The 20,540-nt window shown below is 36.4% G+C and overlaps 1 protein-coding gene across 3 annotated transcripts in view; it reads right to left on the bottom strand.

Annotated features, from left to right (window-relative positions):
* Window positions 1-20,540, bottom strand: part of GRM8 (glutamate metabotropic receptor 8) — a 303,263-nt gene that overhangs the window by 239,744 nt on the left and 42,979 nt on the right. For all 3 annotated transcript variants that reach the window (XM_064422214.1, XM_064422213.1, XM_064422215.1), the window contains exon 2: window positions 9,319-9,535. In XM_064422214.1, the coding sequence (XP_064278284.1) occupies window positions 9,319-9,535 (217 nt within the window). The remainder of the gene's footprint in view (window positions 1-9,318; window positions 9,536-20,540) is intronic.

Raw genomic sequence — 20,540 nt, 5'->3', positions numbered from 1 at the left:
TTTTCTAAATATTAGTGAGGCATTCACATATGTCTGTTTTTTCTGAAACGAATGTGAGCAATTCTTGAAATACTATTTTTTTAATAGAGTTCTCTGGAATTCTGTGGAAAGTTCATTAGGTAATAGAATTAAGAGAATGACTTTTATCTGAAGGGTTACCCCAGTCTGAACACCCGAGAGAGAGCTGTTACTGCTAAGCCACCCCAGTACAGGTTTAATAGCAAACACGTGCTTACTGTGACTGAGGGCACAATATGGGCCCCTGGCCTTCAACAACAGAAAGAAAATAAGTATAATGAAGACAAGAACATTTCTTTGACATTTACAGTCAGACATTCTTTGCATTTAATCTTGCATGAATACTGTCAGCATTGTAACATCCAACTCAGTCAACCCTTCTACATCATTCAGCAGAGCAAAGCTCAAGAATCTTGTATTAGCATGGCATATCAAAAATAGCAGCCAGTGACAATATAAACAGTAGAACAAGTAGGGAAAGTCATAAAGAAGTAAAATGAGAAGTGAAAATCCCACTGGTGAAAGCCAGAACACATTGAAATTTACCACGATATAAAGGAAGAAAGACAGTGGGCATCGCCTACTATCATCTACCTACTACTGAGGTAGATATATCACAGTACAGTAAATATCAGTGGGCATGAAATCACACATCTATTGTATAAACACAGAATGAGGAATAGCTGTTTTCTCACTTTGTTTTCTCTTCAGATGAAAAAAAAAAACCCAGCACTGTCTGCTTTAACATTTTCCCAGACATCCATAGGACTGCTCAGGAAAGTAAACTATATATCATGCACATACACGATTTATTAACAACATTTAGCCTATGAAAGGAAGGAAAGATAATTACTGACTAACATTAATGTTTATGATTACTTTTTTCTGACAGATATTCCCATTCAGACCAAACTGTCGAAAAATCTTGAAAACAAAATCTCAGTTGCATTTGTTCATTTTTTCTTTTTAATATCAGAAGGCATAATTGCAAACACATCAGATGGAATATTCATGTTCTGTTTCATTTTATAGCTATCAAAAATAAAATTGTACTGTGATCTGAACAAAATATGCTTCAGCTGTAATACAGAAGTTTGTACAGAAATCATAATGCAATTTCCCTCTGTCTCAATTCATAAACTATAAGTTGTCAAGAATTCTGAAGAAAGATAAATTCCAAGTTTCTTTTAGGGCTAATCTAACATTTGAAAGACCATGGGCTACGTGACTGAGTCAGTGGCTTCATGGGCAGCTGGACAATTACAAGAATTCAACTTAGCAAAGTTACTAACCTTCAGTCTCAACTAACAGTACCACTGGCACAGTAGCAGATTTGATCCTACATAGTTTAAAGCACCTTAAGAATAAACCCTTTCAGGAGGAGCATACAGTTGTAAAAGATACATTTATAAGGTAAATTCAAATCTCTCTGCACTCTGCTCTTAGTACTTAGATAGCATGCAACAGTAGTTACTATTAAAACAGATATATTGGTTTTGCCTAAATATTAACATTCATAATAGAGTTTTTAGAAGACTTTTGGATGAACAGTTAAAAATTGGGAAGTGGGGAGAGGGAAAGGACTCCCAAGGATCAAAAAAAATGAGCAGAAGGAATAAAAAGAAACAGCCAAAACTCAGCACTGGAAAAGGTTAATAAACTTGTGCTCTAGAAATGCCTACCAGGGTTTGATTTGTTTAACACAAATATCTTCAAAAGGAGAGGGAGTGTATTGAATTGCAAGATTGGAAATTTTGAAAACGATATAAAATTATTTGAAATAAAAAGAGCAGAGAGAAGTGACAAAGTATTCACAAAGATAGATAAACAAGTATGTCATAGAAAAATATTGACTATTGACAAATACAGTGGAGAGCAGGCTGGCAGAAATACCTGGAATTGTTCACACACATCATTGGGTTCTAAATCAGCTGTTGCCATTTGTTAATAAACTTTGAGTGTCAGAACAGATTGCTTTTGGAAATAATTTGCTTGATACCCAGCAGCCAACAGAAAAAGCTTACCATTTGTCAGGATGCATAAAGATTGGGGCTGAGAATAAAAATGAGATTACAATGACACTACATAAATCAACAGTAAAGCTTTACTTAGAGTGTTCAGTCATGGCTGCACAGCTTACCAGAGATATAAATGAAATAAAGGATCCAGGAAGCGACAACAGAAACCATTAAACTGAAATTACTTCATATCTTATAACAGAGTTAGAATGGAGGCACACTATGAAGGAGGTTAACTGGATTCTCCTGCACACCATTTGTAGCATCCAAACAAAAGAATATTTAACAAGTGAGGTTAAAATGGTGAAATGGTAACAGAAAGAAATCATAATGGATATAAATTTTCATGCTTCAGGAAATTTAAGTATCAACCACTAAACACCTAGGGTTACAGAACACTCCTTGGATAAGTATTTCTGCCAGTGACTAAGCTAGATTTTGGTGTCCTTCTGTTCCATGTATTGAGGCCACCATTGGAGACAAGATATTGACTTGCAGTGTCTGGCTCAGTCTGGCAGTTCCAGGGTTTCATGGTTTTAACTGCAGCCACAGATCACAGAAGAGCTGATACTAGGAGTATATTGCTAATATCAGTCAGGAGGCATTGCTCACACAATTTTTAAAACTTACAAGTCTCCAGGTGGAAAGCAAAGCTTTCTAAAAAATGCTAAATATTTAAAACTAATAGAAATAATTTCAAGGCAAAAAGGCATAGAGAGAGAAGATATTTTCTCAGAAAACTCAAGAGCCTCAGCAATTTTTCTTTATCAGATGTACCTTCTTGACATGAATGCAACTGATTCTAGACCACAAAAGACCCTGAGATTGGCTCAGCTGGTGAGAGCATGATGTTAATAACACCAAGGTTGTGGAGGTTCAATCCCTGCACAGGCCATCACACACTATATTTCAATAAAAATATTTCTGTTGAATCTAATTTTTAATCTAATAAGACTGCTTAAAATTATCATCATCACATTTATATTTTTTTAAATTTATACAAATTTAAAAATTGAATTAAAAATCATTACTAAATTAAGAAGTTTGAAATGGCTACAAACAAGTCATAGCACTAAAAGCACTGATGAAATAAAGTTTTCTGGACATCTTTACTACTCTGAATTCGTGTTCACAACCAGTGCAAACATCTGATGTTCACAAAAAGGAAGGAAAAAGTCCTACTATAGAGACTTCTGTAGTACTCACACTACTACAACTATTAAGCTTCCTATAGGACATTTTAAAAGTGCCTTAACTAATTGACTGAAGAAGAAACACCTCAAGAGTATTAAAGTCTCTCTGCCTACAATTACTGGAGGGTCAGAGAGCATACACAGAAAGTATGCTTAATGCTCTATCTGCCTAAAACTATAGAGAGAAAAGAAATAATTATAGCTAAAGAATATCACATTGATTAGTACCACTGAGAGAAATTAAAATAGTTCTTCATTTTAAATCCCTAGAAATTATACTGTTCTTTATCAGGTACTAATTGGTACAAATATTAAAAACTGCTGGAGTAATTTGCAAGCTTTTGCAATATTAATACACCTACGATCTGATTTTGAAATTTTTCAACATTACTTTGAAGCTTCTGTAGCCAATTATATAGTGTTATTATTAATTACAGCTTGCAGCTTGAAATACAGTGCCATCAATAGAGTTTTATCTGCATAAATATGAAAATAAAACTTAAATTAAATTAAACTGTTTACCCTTAGCGGGGGTATGTTAGAATATTATTCGTTGTGAAAATTAATTTGTTATGCCTGAAAACAGACTTTAAAGCAGAAATATCTCTGGGGAAAAGGTTACATTTCATGTATTGTATTTCTTTCATCTTCACTTTGCAAGATTTTTTAATCTTCCATTAAACACTATCTTGGGGGTGTGGAAGAAGTCCATTCATCTTAACAAAATACAAAAAGCTTTAGCTTTATATCAAACGTATGCAGAGATTACTGCAGGAAATATGAACTAATCTTAACAGCAACCAATCTTCTTTCTAAATTATCAAAGTTTAAGTGAAAAGGAAATGCCACACCCCTTAAGTTTTATTTTTCCTGCTCAAAACGCCCTCCCCATTTCCCAAAACAGTTCCACTTTTTCCACTGAAAATATGAAGTCCAAAAGTTGTGAAAGGTAATTCTGCCTCTCTGGAGACATTCAAAACCCATCTGGACATATTTCTCAGTAATCTGCTCTAGGTGACCCTGCCTTGGAAGGGGCTTGGACTAGATGATCCTGAGAATCACTTCTAACCCCAACTATTCTTTGATTCTTCTGTGAAGAAGCAATCCAATAATTTGGATAAAAGCAGAGGTACAATGCACAACTGTAAACACCCTGAAAGAGCTGACAAGAGACAAGCATGATTTAAGAACCATGTCAAAGAAATGTCACAGACCATTTCCTATGTAAACAAAATATAGCTACCAGTGTTGAAGTCTGAAACAAACAAAGCTCCCGTAGCATTCATTCAGCACAAGCATTCATTACCATTAATATATAGCTTTCATTGTCACTGTAACGATACAATATTATGAAAGATCATCAAGTAATTGTAGTCCCTCCTCAGAAAAATGCTGTCAACTGCAATTTACCAGTATAAAAGGAGTAGGTAAAACTACAGAACCTCGTTCCTACAAACAAGTATTCAAGGTCACACCCTGATATTAAATGCACCATTCTCTTCTGGAATAAAGCTACTATGAAGCTGTTATTTTGACCAGTCAAAGATTTTTAAATATTCTTTGATTAATGCTCTTTGCTGTCTTCTCTACACCTCTGTCAAGATGTGCAAAATAAACTTACAAGCAAAAAGGGGCAAGCAGTGATGAAATTTCTCACATATTCTTAATGATCAGCTCCACCACCTGCCTTTATTACTTTTACCTCCTCTTCTAAAAGTTTCATAAGTGTTTCACTGCCAGTACCTATCAGCAATTGACCAATAGTGGTGAAAGAAATCTGTCATGTAGCATTCCATATATTATTTGTAGATTTGTTACATTTTCCAGTACAAACATCGCACAGAGAAAGTATTCTGAGCTCAAAGAAATTTGTCTAAATCAAGTGCTTTTGTATTTTGGAGGGAAAAAAAAAAAACACAAAGGAAAAGCATCCCATGATTTTCCCTCTAATGGTAAATTCATTTGGTTTCTAATAACAGATGAAATGAACCATTAAAGGAAAGTTGGTTCAGAAACTTTCCAACATTTATTTGGTCAAAGATAATGAACAGAAAGTAAATAGAAGACTAATATTTAGCACGGCAGTTTAATGAAGACTTGGTAAAACGCACTTCCTTTTTTCCCCCCATTTTAGTTTGTATCAGTGAGTCAAGCTTCAGTTCAATGTTTAAACTCTTAAGCACTTAGTAGAAATTCATTCCTTTGGTCAATGTACCAAAATGATTTGATCATGATGTCAAAATGATTACAATGGTATCATTAACTTTTTAATGGGAATAGAAAATTCTATAAATTTAATCATTGTCTTCAAACAAAGCATGGAAGAATGAGCTGGAATAATCTCCTTCCAATCGTTGTCATGTAAAATATTTAATTTCCAGTTCTGCTTTGTCCCAGACAGGATCTTTGTCATTAAAATGAGAGCAGATTTTGATATGTAATATATTTGGTGACATGTCAGGGTGGCACCACTTTGACCTTTTCAGTATTCCACATTTCATTCAGGAGCCTGTTTCTTCCTTTTTCTTCTATTACTGATCAAGAAATAGAAGTTGAACAGAGGGCCAATCAAACTGGAAATTAGAGACAAAGGGTCAACATCATATTAAATAAGTATATTAAATTAAACTGTCTATTAAAATTAGGTAAAACCCTAGCCCTTTTTCACCTCTCCTTTAAAAAACAATACAAATAATAAACCAAAGGAACAAACTTTCCTATTTATATTTTCAAATCTGCTACCTTCCATGTCCTCTCATACACGGAATTTTTTTCAGAAATTAATATTTTTCACACCCTTTTCTCAATTGTTTGCTTTTCATTAGCTGACCTTCACATTCATTTTGCTTCCAGTTGTTAGCTACTTATCTCAAACCAGACATAAGGTACTCAGCAAGGAGTTGAGCTGTCCTGTACATTTCTATGCCAGCTGCACAGGAGCACATTGCCCTGATCAGGTTTTCTTAACACACAGTTCATTAACACAGACCTGGCAGGTTTTGCTGTTGTGTGTAGTCTTATACTATGTGATGATTTTTGTAAACCTACATAGACTCTATAGTCTCAGACTCCATAGTCAGATGCTATTGAGTTTCCATTTTAAAAGCATTTCCAGCCCTAGGGCTCAGATGAAAAGTCTGAAGACAGTGGATAATGGGATCAGGCTGGAACGGACATTAAGAAATCATCCATTGCACCCCAGCCCCAAGCAAGAGCTAAGTACACTTACATAATCACTGGGCAGGTGTTTGCCTAATGCATTCTCATGGATCCTTATCAATGGAGGTTCCAAAATGTCCCCAGGTAAGCTGATAAAATACTCAATGTCTTCAACATTACAAGGGGCTTGCTCCAAACCTAGACACAATCATGCTAGAGATTAATTCCATATTTCTGTTTACGTATACTGTATTTGGATGAACAAGTGGTGCTCTACCTTCCTGCAAAAGCCTATCTGAAAATATTATTTTCTATCACCTCATCTTAGTCAACTTCTTCAGCTGAACTAAGCCTCCCTGCTCAGCTGTTCCTCACAGACCATATTTTTGAGATTTGTCCTTGTTCTTCCTTGCTTGAGGAGTTTCACTTTTTCTGAAGTGAGGGATAAAACCTGTACTGAGTCAAAATGACTTTCCACAACTGACAGACAATTTGGAGGATTACTCAAATTATTTTACAGATGGTATGCCTACCTGCATGTTCCATTAAAAAATTAGGAATATAGGTTATAATTTACTATTATCCCTGCATCATTTTTTAAATTAGTACTTTCTGACAATTCTGTCTGAATTCCTCATTGTACAGATCCTTCTTGCAGAAGCTAAATGCCTTGTGGGTGTCTTAAATTTGTCCTTTTCCAGATAGTGTTTTTGGATTTGGACTCTAAGGATTTCTTCTAGATACTCTCCTAGTCCTAGACTCGGTCCTTCTGACCTTAAAGTAACCCCCAGATTTTACAATTATCTTCATTCAAAGCCCATCTGGGTTAAACATGAAATTATTGGCAAGTACCTGATCCAGGTTAAACTGACAAATAACACACAACACATTCTTTCATTTAAACAGAAATCATTGCTAATCGCTCTCTGAGAAAACTTTTCTAAATAGGTCTGCATCCAGCCTATTTACACCTAGATCACAATTGCCAAATTTGCTCAGGAGAATACTATATGTGACAATTGAGATAACACTACAAAATTTGAGAGATGTGACACATCAAGTGCTTTTTCTCCAGCTATAAGCTGTTATCCTGTCAAAGAAAATTATTAGATGGATTTGATACTATTTGTTCTTGACAATTTTGCACTGGTTATCAGTCATGTCCCTGTGGTTACATATAATTTACCTGATTGTTTACCTGAGTATTTTTCTAGGAAATAAAAATTGCTTGTCTGGCCTGGTTCCCTCTGCTTTCCTTCTTTAGAACCATTAGAGTCCCTGATACCTACAGTAGCTGGTAAGTTGCTGGGAGCACAGAGGTTGCCAAAAACCAAGTGTTCTAATAGAAAACATAAATCACAAGGGAAAAAAAAAAAAACAAAAAAAAACCCCAAACCACTAATCATAACTTACCATGCTTTTTGGTGTTACACAGATCTTATGATGTTTAGCACATGATGATTTTAACAGCTTTGGATTCACAATCCTTTTAATAATATTTATCTTATTTGTGTTAATTATTTATCAAATTACAATAGTCTTTTTTTATTCTAGGATCAATGGAGATCCAACTGATCCAAACTCTTGTGATTCTAAGGTAATTAAAGTTTTTGTTTGCCCTCATCTGAAGTTCTCTCATACTCCTGGAAATGGGAAACAGTAAAAAGTCCTGTATTCTATCTGTTTCCTTTCAGAACTCAGCACTAGCTATGTTGCAGATGGTTTCAAGAAAAAATGATTTTTCAGGCAATGAATTCAGTGGGCGTCTGGGGAGGCCAATTTATTTGCCATAGATGAACCATTTCTTTAGGGTATGAACTGTGAAAGAATTATCCGTTCCTTTGCTAACCCCAGAACAAAGCGACGTACAGCAGACAGCTTTGGCTCTTCCATAAACACACCTAGGAGCTGACAGCAATGATCAGAAACTAGAAAAAGAACATTTATCACTTAAACAAGTAAGCATATTGCATGCACTGGTTCCCTAATGTCAAAAATGGCTGTTTCATCCTACAACCAGGTTCTTGTAAGTAATCACTTACCTTTATGGTTCAAGCATAAACACCTGAAACACATATGTGCCTTCCTGTAGGTAGAGATGCTCTCTATATTCACATGCAGTTACTGAAAGTGGGAGATATTATCATATTTTCTCACCCAAGCTGATTCAAAAGAGCTGGAATTTATATGTACATGCCCTCTAAGCCAAATCTAGTAGATTAACCCAGGAAGGAAGGAAGGAAAATTGTTTTCCTTTCCTTCTGAGGAAAGACAGTAAAATTGTTTGTTATTTAACCCTGTACTTGGTGAAAGACTGATTCCACCCTCTTTCAAACTACCTGCTACTCACCATCTTATTTCTTGGTGTCCAAAACCTGGGAAACAACCATTTTTTCCAGCCAGAAAAAACTATAAAAGTGTGAAAAAAAATTTTGAAGGATCAAAGGGACTTAAATATACGTCTCATAGTGCCTATATTTGTACAGCACATTTTATTAAAGGGAAAATGGCAAGTTTATGTGTTTTACTTCAGAGTGATTTTGTTATTTTTAACATTCATCAAAATTAAAACGTCCAGGTTTATCTGTGCTGGAACATGGAAAAAGCTCTCACTGGACCATAGTTTTCCTAAGCTGAATCAAAAACTGCATTTCCTCAAATCTGGCTGTAGTTCAGCATCTGGTTCCTTTTTGCCCCTAAGTCATCAAGGAGCTTCCCTTTTCCAAAAAGAGTTGAAAGATATTTATTTTTTGCCTCTCTTCTTAAACTGCTGCCAGAATTGCCACCTTGGCAGAAATGCAAGAAGCAAAATCACCCACTTGAGTCCAGGTAATACACCCACGGGTGTTCTGATCACGCTGCACACACCTAATCAGAACACAGCGATGCTCTGCAGCTATAAATACAAAACCTGAGAAGCACACACTCACCAATTTCCCTGGAGATCTGCGTGAACGCCTCCACACCACTCTCTCCGTAGTTGCCTTCGGAAGCCAGTGTTGAGACATAGTTCCACCCAAGGGCTGTCACGATGTCAACCATGGCCTGGGCTTGGTAGGAGTCTGGCGGGACCACTCGAGAGAAGTAGTCATACCTGGTGTTATCGCTCAGCTCGGGAGCTGTGGATGCATAGCTGATTTGAGGTATCTGCAAACAGAATGACAAGTCATGCAAGCCAATCTAACAACATTTTACACTACATACTTGTACCTTTGAAAGGCTTGTAACAGATTATACACAGGCATTGTGCAGAACCAAGTATCTTGCTTTAATTAAATCAGCTGATCAGAAAGCATCTCGGATTTCGTGTAATGTCAGTCAAGCTTTATTGTGTAACACTCTCACCAAGAAATAACGTATTCAGCTGTGCTCCAGATGTCATGACTCTTGACATGTAAACACAACTTCTTTTTTTATTCTGGCCCTAATAGAAACAATTGAAGTAAAAAAAAAAGGGGGGGAAGAAAAAGGAAGAATTCATTCTATTACCACAGAAAATGAAAAGGTCAGTTATGATGACTGTGATTCTTGAAATTTGACAAGTAAAATGTGGATTATTTCCATTTCTTTGCTTTATTCACATACATGAAAATGTGTGTTCCCATTTTATAACCATTTTTCAAGCTTTCTCTGCCAAAGGTTTTTTATTTTCAGTTTTAATAGTTCATTGTGCATGATTTAAGAACATGAAGGCTATGTATTAAATAGCAAAAGCTATCTGATCTGATAAAAAAACCCCATGCCTAGAAAAATTACCTATATATGGTATCCATATACAAAAGGAGAAAGCTTACAAAGATAGTAAATTTTGTAGAAACAAACCTAAATAACTGGAACTTATTTTAAAATACATTATTATTCTCTTAGTAAAAAAAAAAAACAAGGGAGGTTTTCTGTTAACTCTTGTCTTATACAGATGGTTCAGCAATGTTCAGAAGAGACATTGTAAGCAATACTCACTTATTTTGAAGAATATTTCTGGTGCAAGAAAATTTCATTTGCATTTATGTTAACTTAAAAGGAGAATTTTTTTTTTATTTTAAATGGTGAAACTGATTAAACAGCCATTAGCTTTAAATAAAAGATACTCCAAATATTGCATTGCATTGTGATCTATATTAATAAGAGGTGTTCAATTCATGTCACAAAACAAACAGTCCTCAAGAAAACAATCTGAATGGAGTTCCTAAGTTGATTTTGTTGAGAGCCAAACTGAGCAAGGCCAGACAAGAGGTGTTCTGGTAAATACTCTCTGTCACATTTGATGTCAGAGTAGAAGGTTTCAGTGCAACTGTTATGTCCTGTTCAGTGCTTCCTCATCAGTACAAAGTAAAAAACTTTTTGGGGGCAAATGTAAGGAATTCAGAGTCTGGTCATTAACCAGACCTGCACAGACAGTGCAGATATATTTGCACAGCCTGAAGAAACAGTTAATTGCCTAAGGCTTGGCACAATCATTTCTCAGTCAGAAACTAACAAAATAAACTCTTATGTACCTTGGCTGTATTCTTCTTTTACAAATTTTCTACATATGGAAATGCCTCAGAACAAAAATCCGAAATGTTGTTATGATAACAACTGAAGAGAACAGAAAAGAAAAAGAGAGGGAGGATCACAGAAAAAGTTGGAGCTTATATTTCATGGAAACCATTATTACTAACAAAGAAAAAATATACCAAGTAAAACTAAAGGATAAACTGTTCTTATAAAACTTGCCTTGTATAAATTCTCTTTCCTTCAGAAAGTGTTTGAAATATCTTTACCTCTTTACAGACAAAATATTTTTCGCCTGTAATAAGACAATTATACCTATTTCAAGCACATATCATTGCCTCTCTAAACTTGTTCTATTCTCTCTAAAACAGTCTTTTTTTTTACAGATGTAAAAACAATAAAGACAATCTTTATGATTTGACTCATTTTGCTCCTTGCTGTTCCATTTCTCAAATATTATGTAATTGTTCCTTTGCTGAATGTTATTTCATCAATAATGTCAACACAATCAACACCAGTAAGAATTTTTAGACTGATACTTTGGCAGTGAAAATCTTGAAGCCTAGACCACAGACTTATAGCCATTAACTCTCTCAGTTCATTTTTCTTCAGGCATGAGATGAAGAGCAAACCCTAGATGTGTCTTTGTAGGAGAATTGTTGGTTGGAGCACAGCAATGAGATGTTTCAGATCAATAGAGATATTTTATGTACTGCAAATATCACATTTTTGGAGCCCTGGAAAATGCAGAGGAGAGATGTCCTTTCCTACTTTTCAGTTCTTTGCAGTCCAGCTTCTTCCCTAGAGTTATTTCTAATAACAATGAAAACAGAAAGCAAATACAGCACAAACACAATGCTCTGAAATCACTTGCCACACTGGTAAGCTTAAATCACTACTGTTTTATAACATCTGCCAGCTTTTCACGAGCAGGAAAGAACAATAAGTCATGTGAAAGTAGAGAGAAAGACACTCTCTAAACAGCAAACCAACCTTAAGTTTGGAGGAAAAAAAAAATCAGTTCTTGCAATGAAATATATAATTGTTTTCCTCATTTCTTTTTGTATATGTCCCTCATGGTTATAAACAACACCACCATCAAGAATTTTCTCCCCAGAATTGCCAAACTGCCAGCCAGAAATGCTTCATGGACTTTTTTTTTTGAAAGCAGTTTACACAAAAGTAAATATTAACTTCCTTCCTTGCCTGCTTTTAAATGTACAATTTTATATAGGGGAGCTCTGAAAAATAGCTTTAAAATTTGAGAATTTGGTTTATATTCCAGTTACATAGTAAGTAAAAACATTCAGCATGAGACTCAAAGAAATTTTTTGGCATGAGGTCAAATTCTTTGGATTTAGTGGTTCAATAATCCATGAATGAAAAATATATACATTAAAATGTAACAACTCTAGTTATGGACTGTAGGTTTAATAAAGCATTTTACATTTCCCCAAGTACATTTACAAGATGGAGCATAGTGCTGCCTAAGCAAGGGAACTGTTATGCTCTATCAATTCAGTAATGTGTGTTTTTTAAACTCCCTAAACACAGACTGTATTCCTACTTTAAGTTCCACTGGTCTCTTGAGACATAAATTTGCATTTTGAAAGAAACCTGTAAAGAAAGAGTTTTTTTCTCATTCTAGATTTCTCAATGTAATTTTTCAAAATTAAATACAATACCTGTAACATTTACATTGTATTTAAGTGGCATATATTAGTGTTAATGGTATATTTCCTTCTCTTTTGGGAAAAAAATTGATTACATAACCACATTTGAATTGGTTTGAATTGGTTCTTGCACAACATCTGTCACATTCACTGGCAGTTGTTGAAAGAATTCATGTTTGACTGTTCATTGATAGGATTTTTCTATTTTTTCCTGCCCTATGGTTTGGCCACTGTCTCCCATTAACCTATAACATGCTGATAAAGTCAACTTCTAGTGGGTAACAGACTAGAAATCTTTGAAATTATTATATAGATTAATTCATAGAAGACCTATTTATATTATTTTTAAACCTCAAGCTATCTATTAAATGTTGAAAACAAAAAGTCTTAGTGTGATGTTTTAAAACAATATCCAGTTTTAGTTTTGTACTGGTCTTAACCTTGACACCTACTGAACTACTGCAGAAACTACTTGTGATCCCTCAGTTCTTTAATCTAAGTCAGTGGTGGCTTCATTTCATTCTATTGTTCAGTCAATGGCATCAGAAAACTATTCAGCATGCTTAAAAAATAGAACAATTTGGAGAAAAACAAACAAAACTAAACCCAAACACACAGACACACACACACAAAAGTTACTGATAACTAAACAGAACACCTAATCCTTGAAGATTCATTCAAGCCAAAATCAGCAGTCCAGAAGAGAATGACATCAGTACAAGACCAGCACCAAGCATTACTATAAAACAGACTTGTACTCCCTCCTGGAGGAAGTGTGGACAACTTCAGGAAGTGTGGACAACTTCAGGAGTGTCAAAGGCAGCTAATGGAACTTTCCATTTATTTCAGCCAAGTGGTAAACCACTTTCAGTTTCTCATACACTGAAAACAAAAACCACCCACTACACTCCTGAATCCAGGACTATTCACAGAGGAACATTCCTATGGATGTGTCTGGGGGGTCCAATGCTGGGATCCAAACCCTAACACACAGAAGAGCTGCACTGAGGACGGCAGTGGAAACAACATGACCTAGTTGTGGCCTTCCAGAAGTGTCTTTACCAAAGCAGGCAGATTTAACATGCTTTCTCTTGAATTACATGCTCTCCAAGTTTAAGGCAAAAGTTCACTACAGCCCTTTTACTGAGCTTTCAAATCCATTTGCATGCTACATTTGACAATGTAAAGCATCAGCTGGCCATTTCATATGCCATCTTCCTTTACACAGTCTTCCAGCTGAAAGCATGATTTGGGAACAAAATAGCAGGCAGTGAAATGAGCAAAGCTCATAAGGAAAAAGGCTTGAGAAAGGAATCACTATCAATTTTAAAAATTAGATATTATGAGTTACGCTCACAGCAGTAACTATGTTGTACAGTCACCAAGAGTAATGGGCTTAAATCACTCATGTCTTCAGTTTCACTACCCACTCAGTCCTATCATTACTAACTTTAATATATCAACTAGCATTTTATTCTCTTTTCCATTCTCTCATCACTGAGCCCTTTTTTTTTTTTCTAGGAATATTAGCAATAGTACATTAAAAATAGTAATAATTGCAACTAAAAAAAGTGAAGCCAATAAACACTAAGTTAATGACTACTCAGTATCAGCTGGCATTTTATCACCAACTAATACAGCTAGCAAAGGAGTTAAAGTACTCAGAATAAAATTTGACTGTGGAAACATGTTTTCAACTTGATGATTTTTTGAATTTTAAATGTCTATCATTAATCATTAATGGCCCCGTCTCTTCAAGATTTTTATTCCCTCTTCTGTACAGCAAGAAAGAGTTCTTTGTGAGTCCAAAAAATTCACAGCAGTGAAATGAATCCTCAGGGCCAAGATATTGAATAGTTGCAGGAGGAGAGCCAAGGTCACCATGCTTAGGCTATTAGTGACATTTTTAAATTGCCATCAGCCAGAGCACCATCTTAGTTTGCTTTTCTTCTGAAAAATGTCAGCCTGCAACACAGTCATGCCCAAAGTCATTCAGGAAGGACATTCAAGATTCAAAAGAGTTTGATAAAGCTTAATAACATCCTACTGTATACTAAACAATACTGAAAATGTCTTTTTTTATTACTAACTATAAGAGAAAGTGAAATGCACCCTGGAACATTAATATAAAGGGAGCCTGGGAGATTAATTCAACTGTTCTACACACTATGTAGAACAATAGTGTAAACAGCTACATGTCTTGCACTGCATCTCACAATCCCACTCACTTTGACTAGACATGATTATTAAGACACCTCATGTTCAACTTCCTCCTGTGATGTCTTCATCCTTCCCTCTATGAGAAACACTGGAGAGGTCACCCATGCCATCACTAGATACCTCGTTTCATTCATTTCAGAATAAACCAATATTAAATCACCCTGTCAGACCAACACATCAAGACTGACTAATGCCTTTGGAGATGTGAGATGGCCCATTCAATGCTCACAGCAGGGTGACACCTTGACAACTCCAGCTACAAATCAACTTTGCTAGAGCTGATGTTATGGAAAAGTTTCAACATATGAAGTTTTTTGAATCAGCCTCATTCCATGGATTTTACTGTGAGAAGGAGTGATCTACAACAATATATTTTCTCAGTAGACAAATTCATGTATTCATTTATATTTATAAACTCCGGCAATTCTAATCTATATTTATTTAGATGAATACATTTTCCCTGGATGTTAAGGACCCTCAATGAGAATATTTATTGTGTGTCAAGCAAAGCATGTTGTTCAGGAATTACTACTGATTTCTGCCTCCCCCCAAAAAAATTACGTTGATATCAACTTGAGCAAAAGCAAGAAAACACAAGTATGTTTTTCACCCAGATGAATAGGATTTAAAATGTATTTAGTTCAAAAAGTTTAGTAGAATTTGAAAAGCTTTGGAAACAGAAAGAATAAAAGTATAATCAGAAAGCTGTCATTAGCTAATTTCACTTGCTAGGCAGGATTTTTTAAAACCGTTTGAATTATTCCAAGTCGTTCTATTTGCAGTAAATATCATAGCAGTTCCTGTCAAGGGTGCCTGCAATTCCTACAACTAAAGATGAGGAGGCAATGGATAGGTTGCTTGAAATGTTTTGGAAGTTTCACATATATTTGTACAGATTTTGTGCAAAGATATGGGGTTTTGTGATAAAACACAACATAGCTATTTTTTGCCCCAAATACAGAAAGAAAAGGGATCTATCATACCTAAATACTTCTGAGCTGGAACAGGTAGTTTATTGTACTTTTTTCTTTCTATCTGTCTTTCACCGAGTTTACTTCTGCTGCCAGTTACCTTCTGAAGACATATTCCTGAACAGAATATAATTTCAATGATCATCACTGATAGTTTCATGAAAGCACATAAATGAGGATCAATGCAGCTCCATTTGTTGCCAACAAAATTATTTCTGCAAACATAACTTGGTCTGGTATGTGAAAAATTGCAAAGACAGATGCAATAGCTAGCCCAGTGGAAATATGAGGGTAAAATCAAACATGCAAATCCTCTTTCATTACTGATTTTTTCTTTTTTTTAGCTCTCAACAGGGTAATTATCAATCATACTTATTTCTGAGGATATTGCTGGTGGTCAAATGGCTAGCAACTACAGCAGTCTGAATAAACTGAATTACCCTAGTAAAAGTAATGTTTTATGGTTAATACATGTAATTGTACAGTGTCAGATAATGGGCTGAAAAACTATTAAAGTTCCATTGCATCACCACCTGCCAGAAAGTATCTTTCACAAAGTCTAACAAGACATGCTACAGCAAGAGTATTTCAGTTTACGACCTGCCATTCTGCCCTTCAAGAATAGGATGCGACAAAGGAAGAATGTATATAATGAAAAGTACCTAATAAAAAGTGTTTGAATTTGATTAGGTTCATTCCAGTGGGTTGAAGTAGGTCAGGGACTCATTATAAGTCATTATTTTTAATTATACACAAGGGATACTATAGAAAATAATGATGATGTGATATCCCAGTCTCAAATCCCACAACAGATGCAGCATTTACAAAATATATTCACCACTACAGGAAGTATGGGGTGCACTTTAGGGCAAAACATTAAAAGAATATTTATGCATTAGGAACATTTTTACAGCCAAAGTACATCTTGTCACACTGTGCAACACTATGTAACTCCAGAAGGATGAGAATCCATCTAAGGGGACAGCTTGAATTGTCATCAATATTCTGTGCAAGGGAGTCTATTGATAAATGTTAAACAATGGCATTTTCTCAGTATGGGAGTTCTATATCAGTATTTCCACATCATTTTAAATCCTAAGGTTTTCCTCTCTGAAAACCAACCCAGCTAAGCAGTTGCACAATCAATTATCCACCATCTTTAGGCAGGCTCTTTCTAAATATTTTAAGCCCAGCTGAGGTCCAGGCACTGAATGATAAACTGAAGAAGCAGCAGATCAAATAAGAAATATTCATACTGAGATCAAATCACAAGGAGGGGGGATAGAGGGATCTTGAGCTTGGGAATTGCTGGTAGCTCTTCCTTTACAGAACCCTCTGTTCTCCAATCATCAGATCAAACAGAAAGCCAAGGATGGTCAGATAGCTTTAGGGACTTTTTAAACTATTAAAATTCCCTTTCTACTTGTCAGGGAAACCCACACTTAATTATGTGTATCAATACATTAGACTTGTGTCAGACTCTACTGAGCACAGTGTGAACTCTGATATTTCAGTTTTTCTAGCTCTACTTTCCTCATTAGAGCTTGTCATGTCAGTGTCTGGAACTCTAATCTCTTTTGATTAGTTTGAGAAAAATATACAGAAAATGTGCATTCCTTTTAATCTGAACTAGGAAAGCCAACTTTTTATTATTATTCAGCAACAACAAATTTACCTAGTAGGTCAGAGTATCCCTTAGCCAAAATCAGGTTTCCTTTACATTTATTTGATAGTTTGTACCACAGAGAGCAAGAATAGCAAGCAATTTCAGAGACTTGCCCATGGGGACATGCACTCTTTCATGGAAATTTTTCTGATTATGGAGACCATCACTATGAAAGGAAGTATGAGATAAAGTAAGAAAGGGAAAAAGCATTGGAGCAGACTGCCCAGGGAGGTGGTGGAGTCACCATCCCTGGGGTGTTCAAGACAGAACAACATGGCACTTGTGCTGTGCTCTGGTTGACAGGGTGGTGATCAAAGGTTGGACTGAATGACCTCGGAGGTCTTTTCCAACCTTAATGATTCTGTGAAGGGGAGAGTGCTCTCGGCAGCAAGCAAGACGGGGTGCTCTGCTAAAGGAACAACTCTGCTCTTTGCATTCACTTTTACTGCTGCAAGGCCACTCCAACTTACACCACTGCCTGAGCAGCAGTGCTACCCTTTTGCTACCCATGCTGCCACCTTAACAGTTCCTTCCTCCTCCCTTCAGGCAGCTCTCTCTCTTTTCTCTACACGAACACCTTCCTCCCAGATACCCCTTTTCCTTTACACCGGTTTTCCCTACCTCTTCTCACTCTCTCCTCCTCAATCACAACTTTACTGAAGTCAGAAGGAAAAGTAGACAGTAGCTGGTTCCTAAAATGGTTTAAGATGCTCAGTTTGAGCTCTGCTTCCCTCCTTTGGCTGCTCATGTTCAGAGATACTCAGCAGAAAGGGCAGTGTTCTGTTAAATACAGCTGGACAGGGTCACTCCTCACTCTCCTCTACTGAGTAAGGCTTCCTTTCCCACAATAGATATTTTTTGTGGACATAGTCTCAATGCAGTCAGAGAGCAAAGTCAGCAAAAGCAGCATTTGATGTAGAAAAAAAGCCTATATTGGATGAGCATTTCACAATTTCTGCAAATTCTCCCTTTTCCCTATTTTTATTCATTGCGATTTAACTACAAATCAGGTTACTGTTATCACCACCATACAGCCTTGTTTGAGTGTGTTAGCCTTAGCCTTCCTGGCTAGTGCAGTGGAGATTTCCTCCATAGCTATGACTCTCCAATATCTCTAAGTCCAAATACAGAATGATATATAAGTCCTTTTGAAGGTTCTTAAAAGTCCCCCTCAGTTAGCATGATCCTGTAAGTCTGGCCACACCATCAACATCCTACTTCAGCAGCTCAGCAGGATGATGAAAGAAGAGGGCCCGAGGAGCTTTCAATAAGTTCAAAAGCTCCCCCCACTCAAATTTTTTCCCATTTCAGCAATCCCAGTAACAACTCACATTTCTGACAGCATGTCAGTAGTCAGAGCAGAGCTTGCTGATAACCACTTTCCAGTGCCCTGAGAAGCAGCTCTCCTGCCAGACTTCCCACCTGCAGGGCTCAGCTCACCTTTGCCATTCAGCACAGCCAGGGAGTGCTTCAGTTGGCAGCAAAGTAAACCTTGGCCCTGGGGCTGCACATAAACCCTTTTTTCCCACCTAAAATGGTTGAATTACCCATGTCAGCCCACAATGTGTTTCACAGAAATTCACAGAATTTTTGTATTTCTTTAGCAGAATAAGAAACCAATTGGCTCTGTTCTGCCCAAATATTGGTAATCTTAATACTCATCAGCTGTTGAAGATTTTTTGCTATGGCTGATGCAAAACACTATTATTTGAACCCAGCTTTAGTACAGATCTTCTGAAGACAATCCTATGCTTTCCTGACAGTGCTTCAGTCTGCAGCTACTGTATACAGTGCATCAGTGTAGTTTTTGGAAATCTCTCCTATACTATGCATAAATGATTTGTATTAGGGACTAGAGAGCCACTATACCACTTCTGAATACTACAGCAGCTTTTGATGAGTGAACATCTTTTATTTTGAAATTGTCCTCCCTCAGTCTGTTGCTGCATATGTTAAAAGACCCCATCAAAAGCAAAATTACACTAAACTAGATTTAAAAGTGTCAAGTGCATTGAATAAACATTGGAGACATCAAAAGCCTGAGTGGATGCTCCTGACAACAAGTGGTGTGGGAATGCCAGCCTGTGCTGAGCCTGATAAAATTCCATTTCTGTCTACTTACTGAAATTGCTTCACAAATATATTTCTGCATATCAGTGTCACCTTTCCAGTTCCAGGCACTGGAAGAATTGGTTTAAAATTGCCAACTGAAAGACATCAACACTTTTTTTTCCCATGGAGTATCAATGTCATCTACATCTCTTTCAAAGAGGAAAAAAAGTAAATGAAAAAACAACCAAACAACCCACGCAACTTTGAAGCATTTGTTTTTGATGTTTTTAGTCTGTCTTCTCTTTCACGGTTCATAGTCTTACTTTTTAATCACAAAGGCTACAAAGCACTGAGGTTTATTGAAACAGAATTTGTGGGTTCTGTCAACATGTGAGTTGCCTACATAGCAGAAGTTCATTACCTTGGAATGGGATTCATATGATATTTACTGAGCTAGCCAATTGAAATACCAAGCAAGGGATGTGTCCAAGATCATATTTCTTTTGTAGCCCAAAGTCATCTTCAACACACCAGAGTGCTTCAGATATCTTTTCTAAAATAAGTCTGGAGATGAGGATAATGTTTACAACTCTATTTAGTTTTTCTTATGAAATGTTATTTGCCCCTAAGCTCACATTTATACACTTGAATCTTCACTTAAGATGCATTTCTTCTGTGTAGAGCTAATGGGAGATCATCAAGTCCCTTTCCTCTAGGTTAGAAACCAATACAGACAGAGTTTTAGCAAAAGCAAAAGTGTGAAACACGGCTCTTACATCACCCTTAGCATGCATGCAGCCAGAACCAGATCTCCCAAAGGATTGCTCTGAGGCACTGGCCAGACCAAGATAGGAAGGACTCTCTCACTCTCCCGTGGTACCAAGGCCCTGCATGGATTGGGTACAAAGCTGGAAGACAAGTACAAAGTTGCAGAGCCCCAGGTATATCTGACCTGGTGCCAGGATCTGGCCTTGCCTTCTTGAGGTTCGTTTGACATTGAATAAAATATTTGCCAGGTATGTAGGAAATAAGGTAGGTAACTGACAAGGTGACAGCCCACATGGGGAAATACAGCC

The sequence above is a fragment of the Passer domesticus genome, chromosome 5 (assembly GCF_036417665.1).
Source record: "Passer domesticus isolate bPasDom1 chromosome 5, bPasDom1.hap1, whole genome shotgun sequence".
NCBI classification, from domain to species: Eukaryota; Metazoa; Chordata; class Aves; order Passeriformes; family Passeridae; genus Passer; species Passer domesticus.
This window is presented reverse-complemented; position numbering and strand designations above follow the sequence as displayed.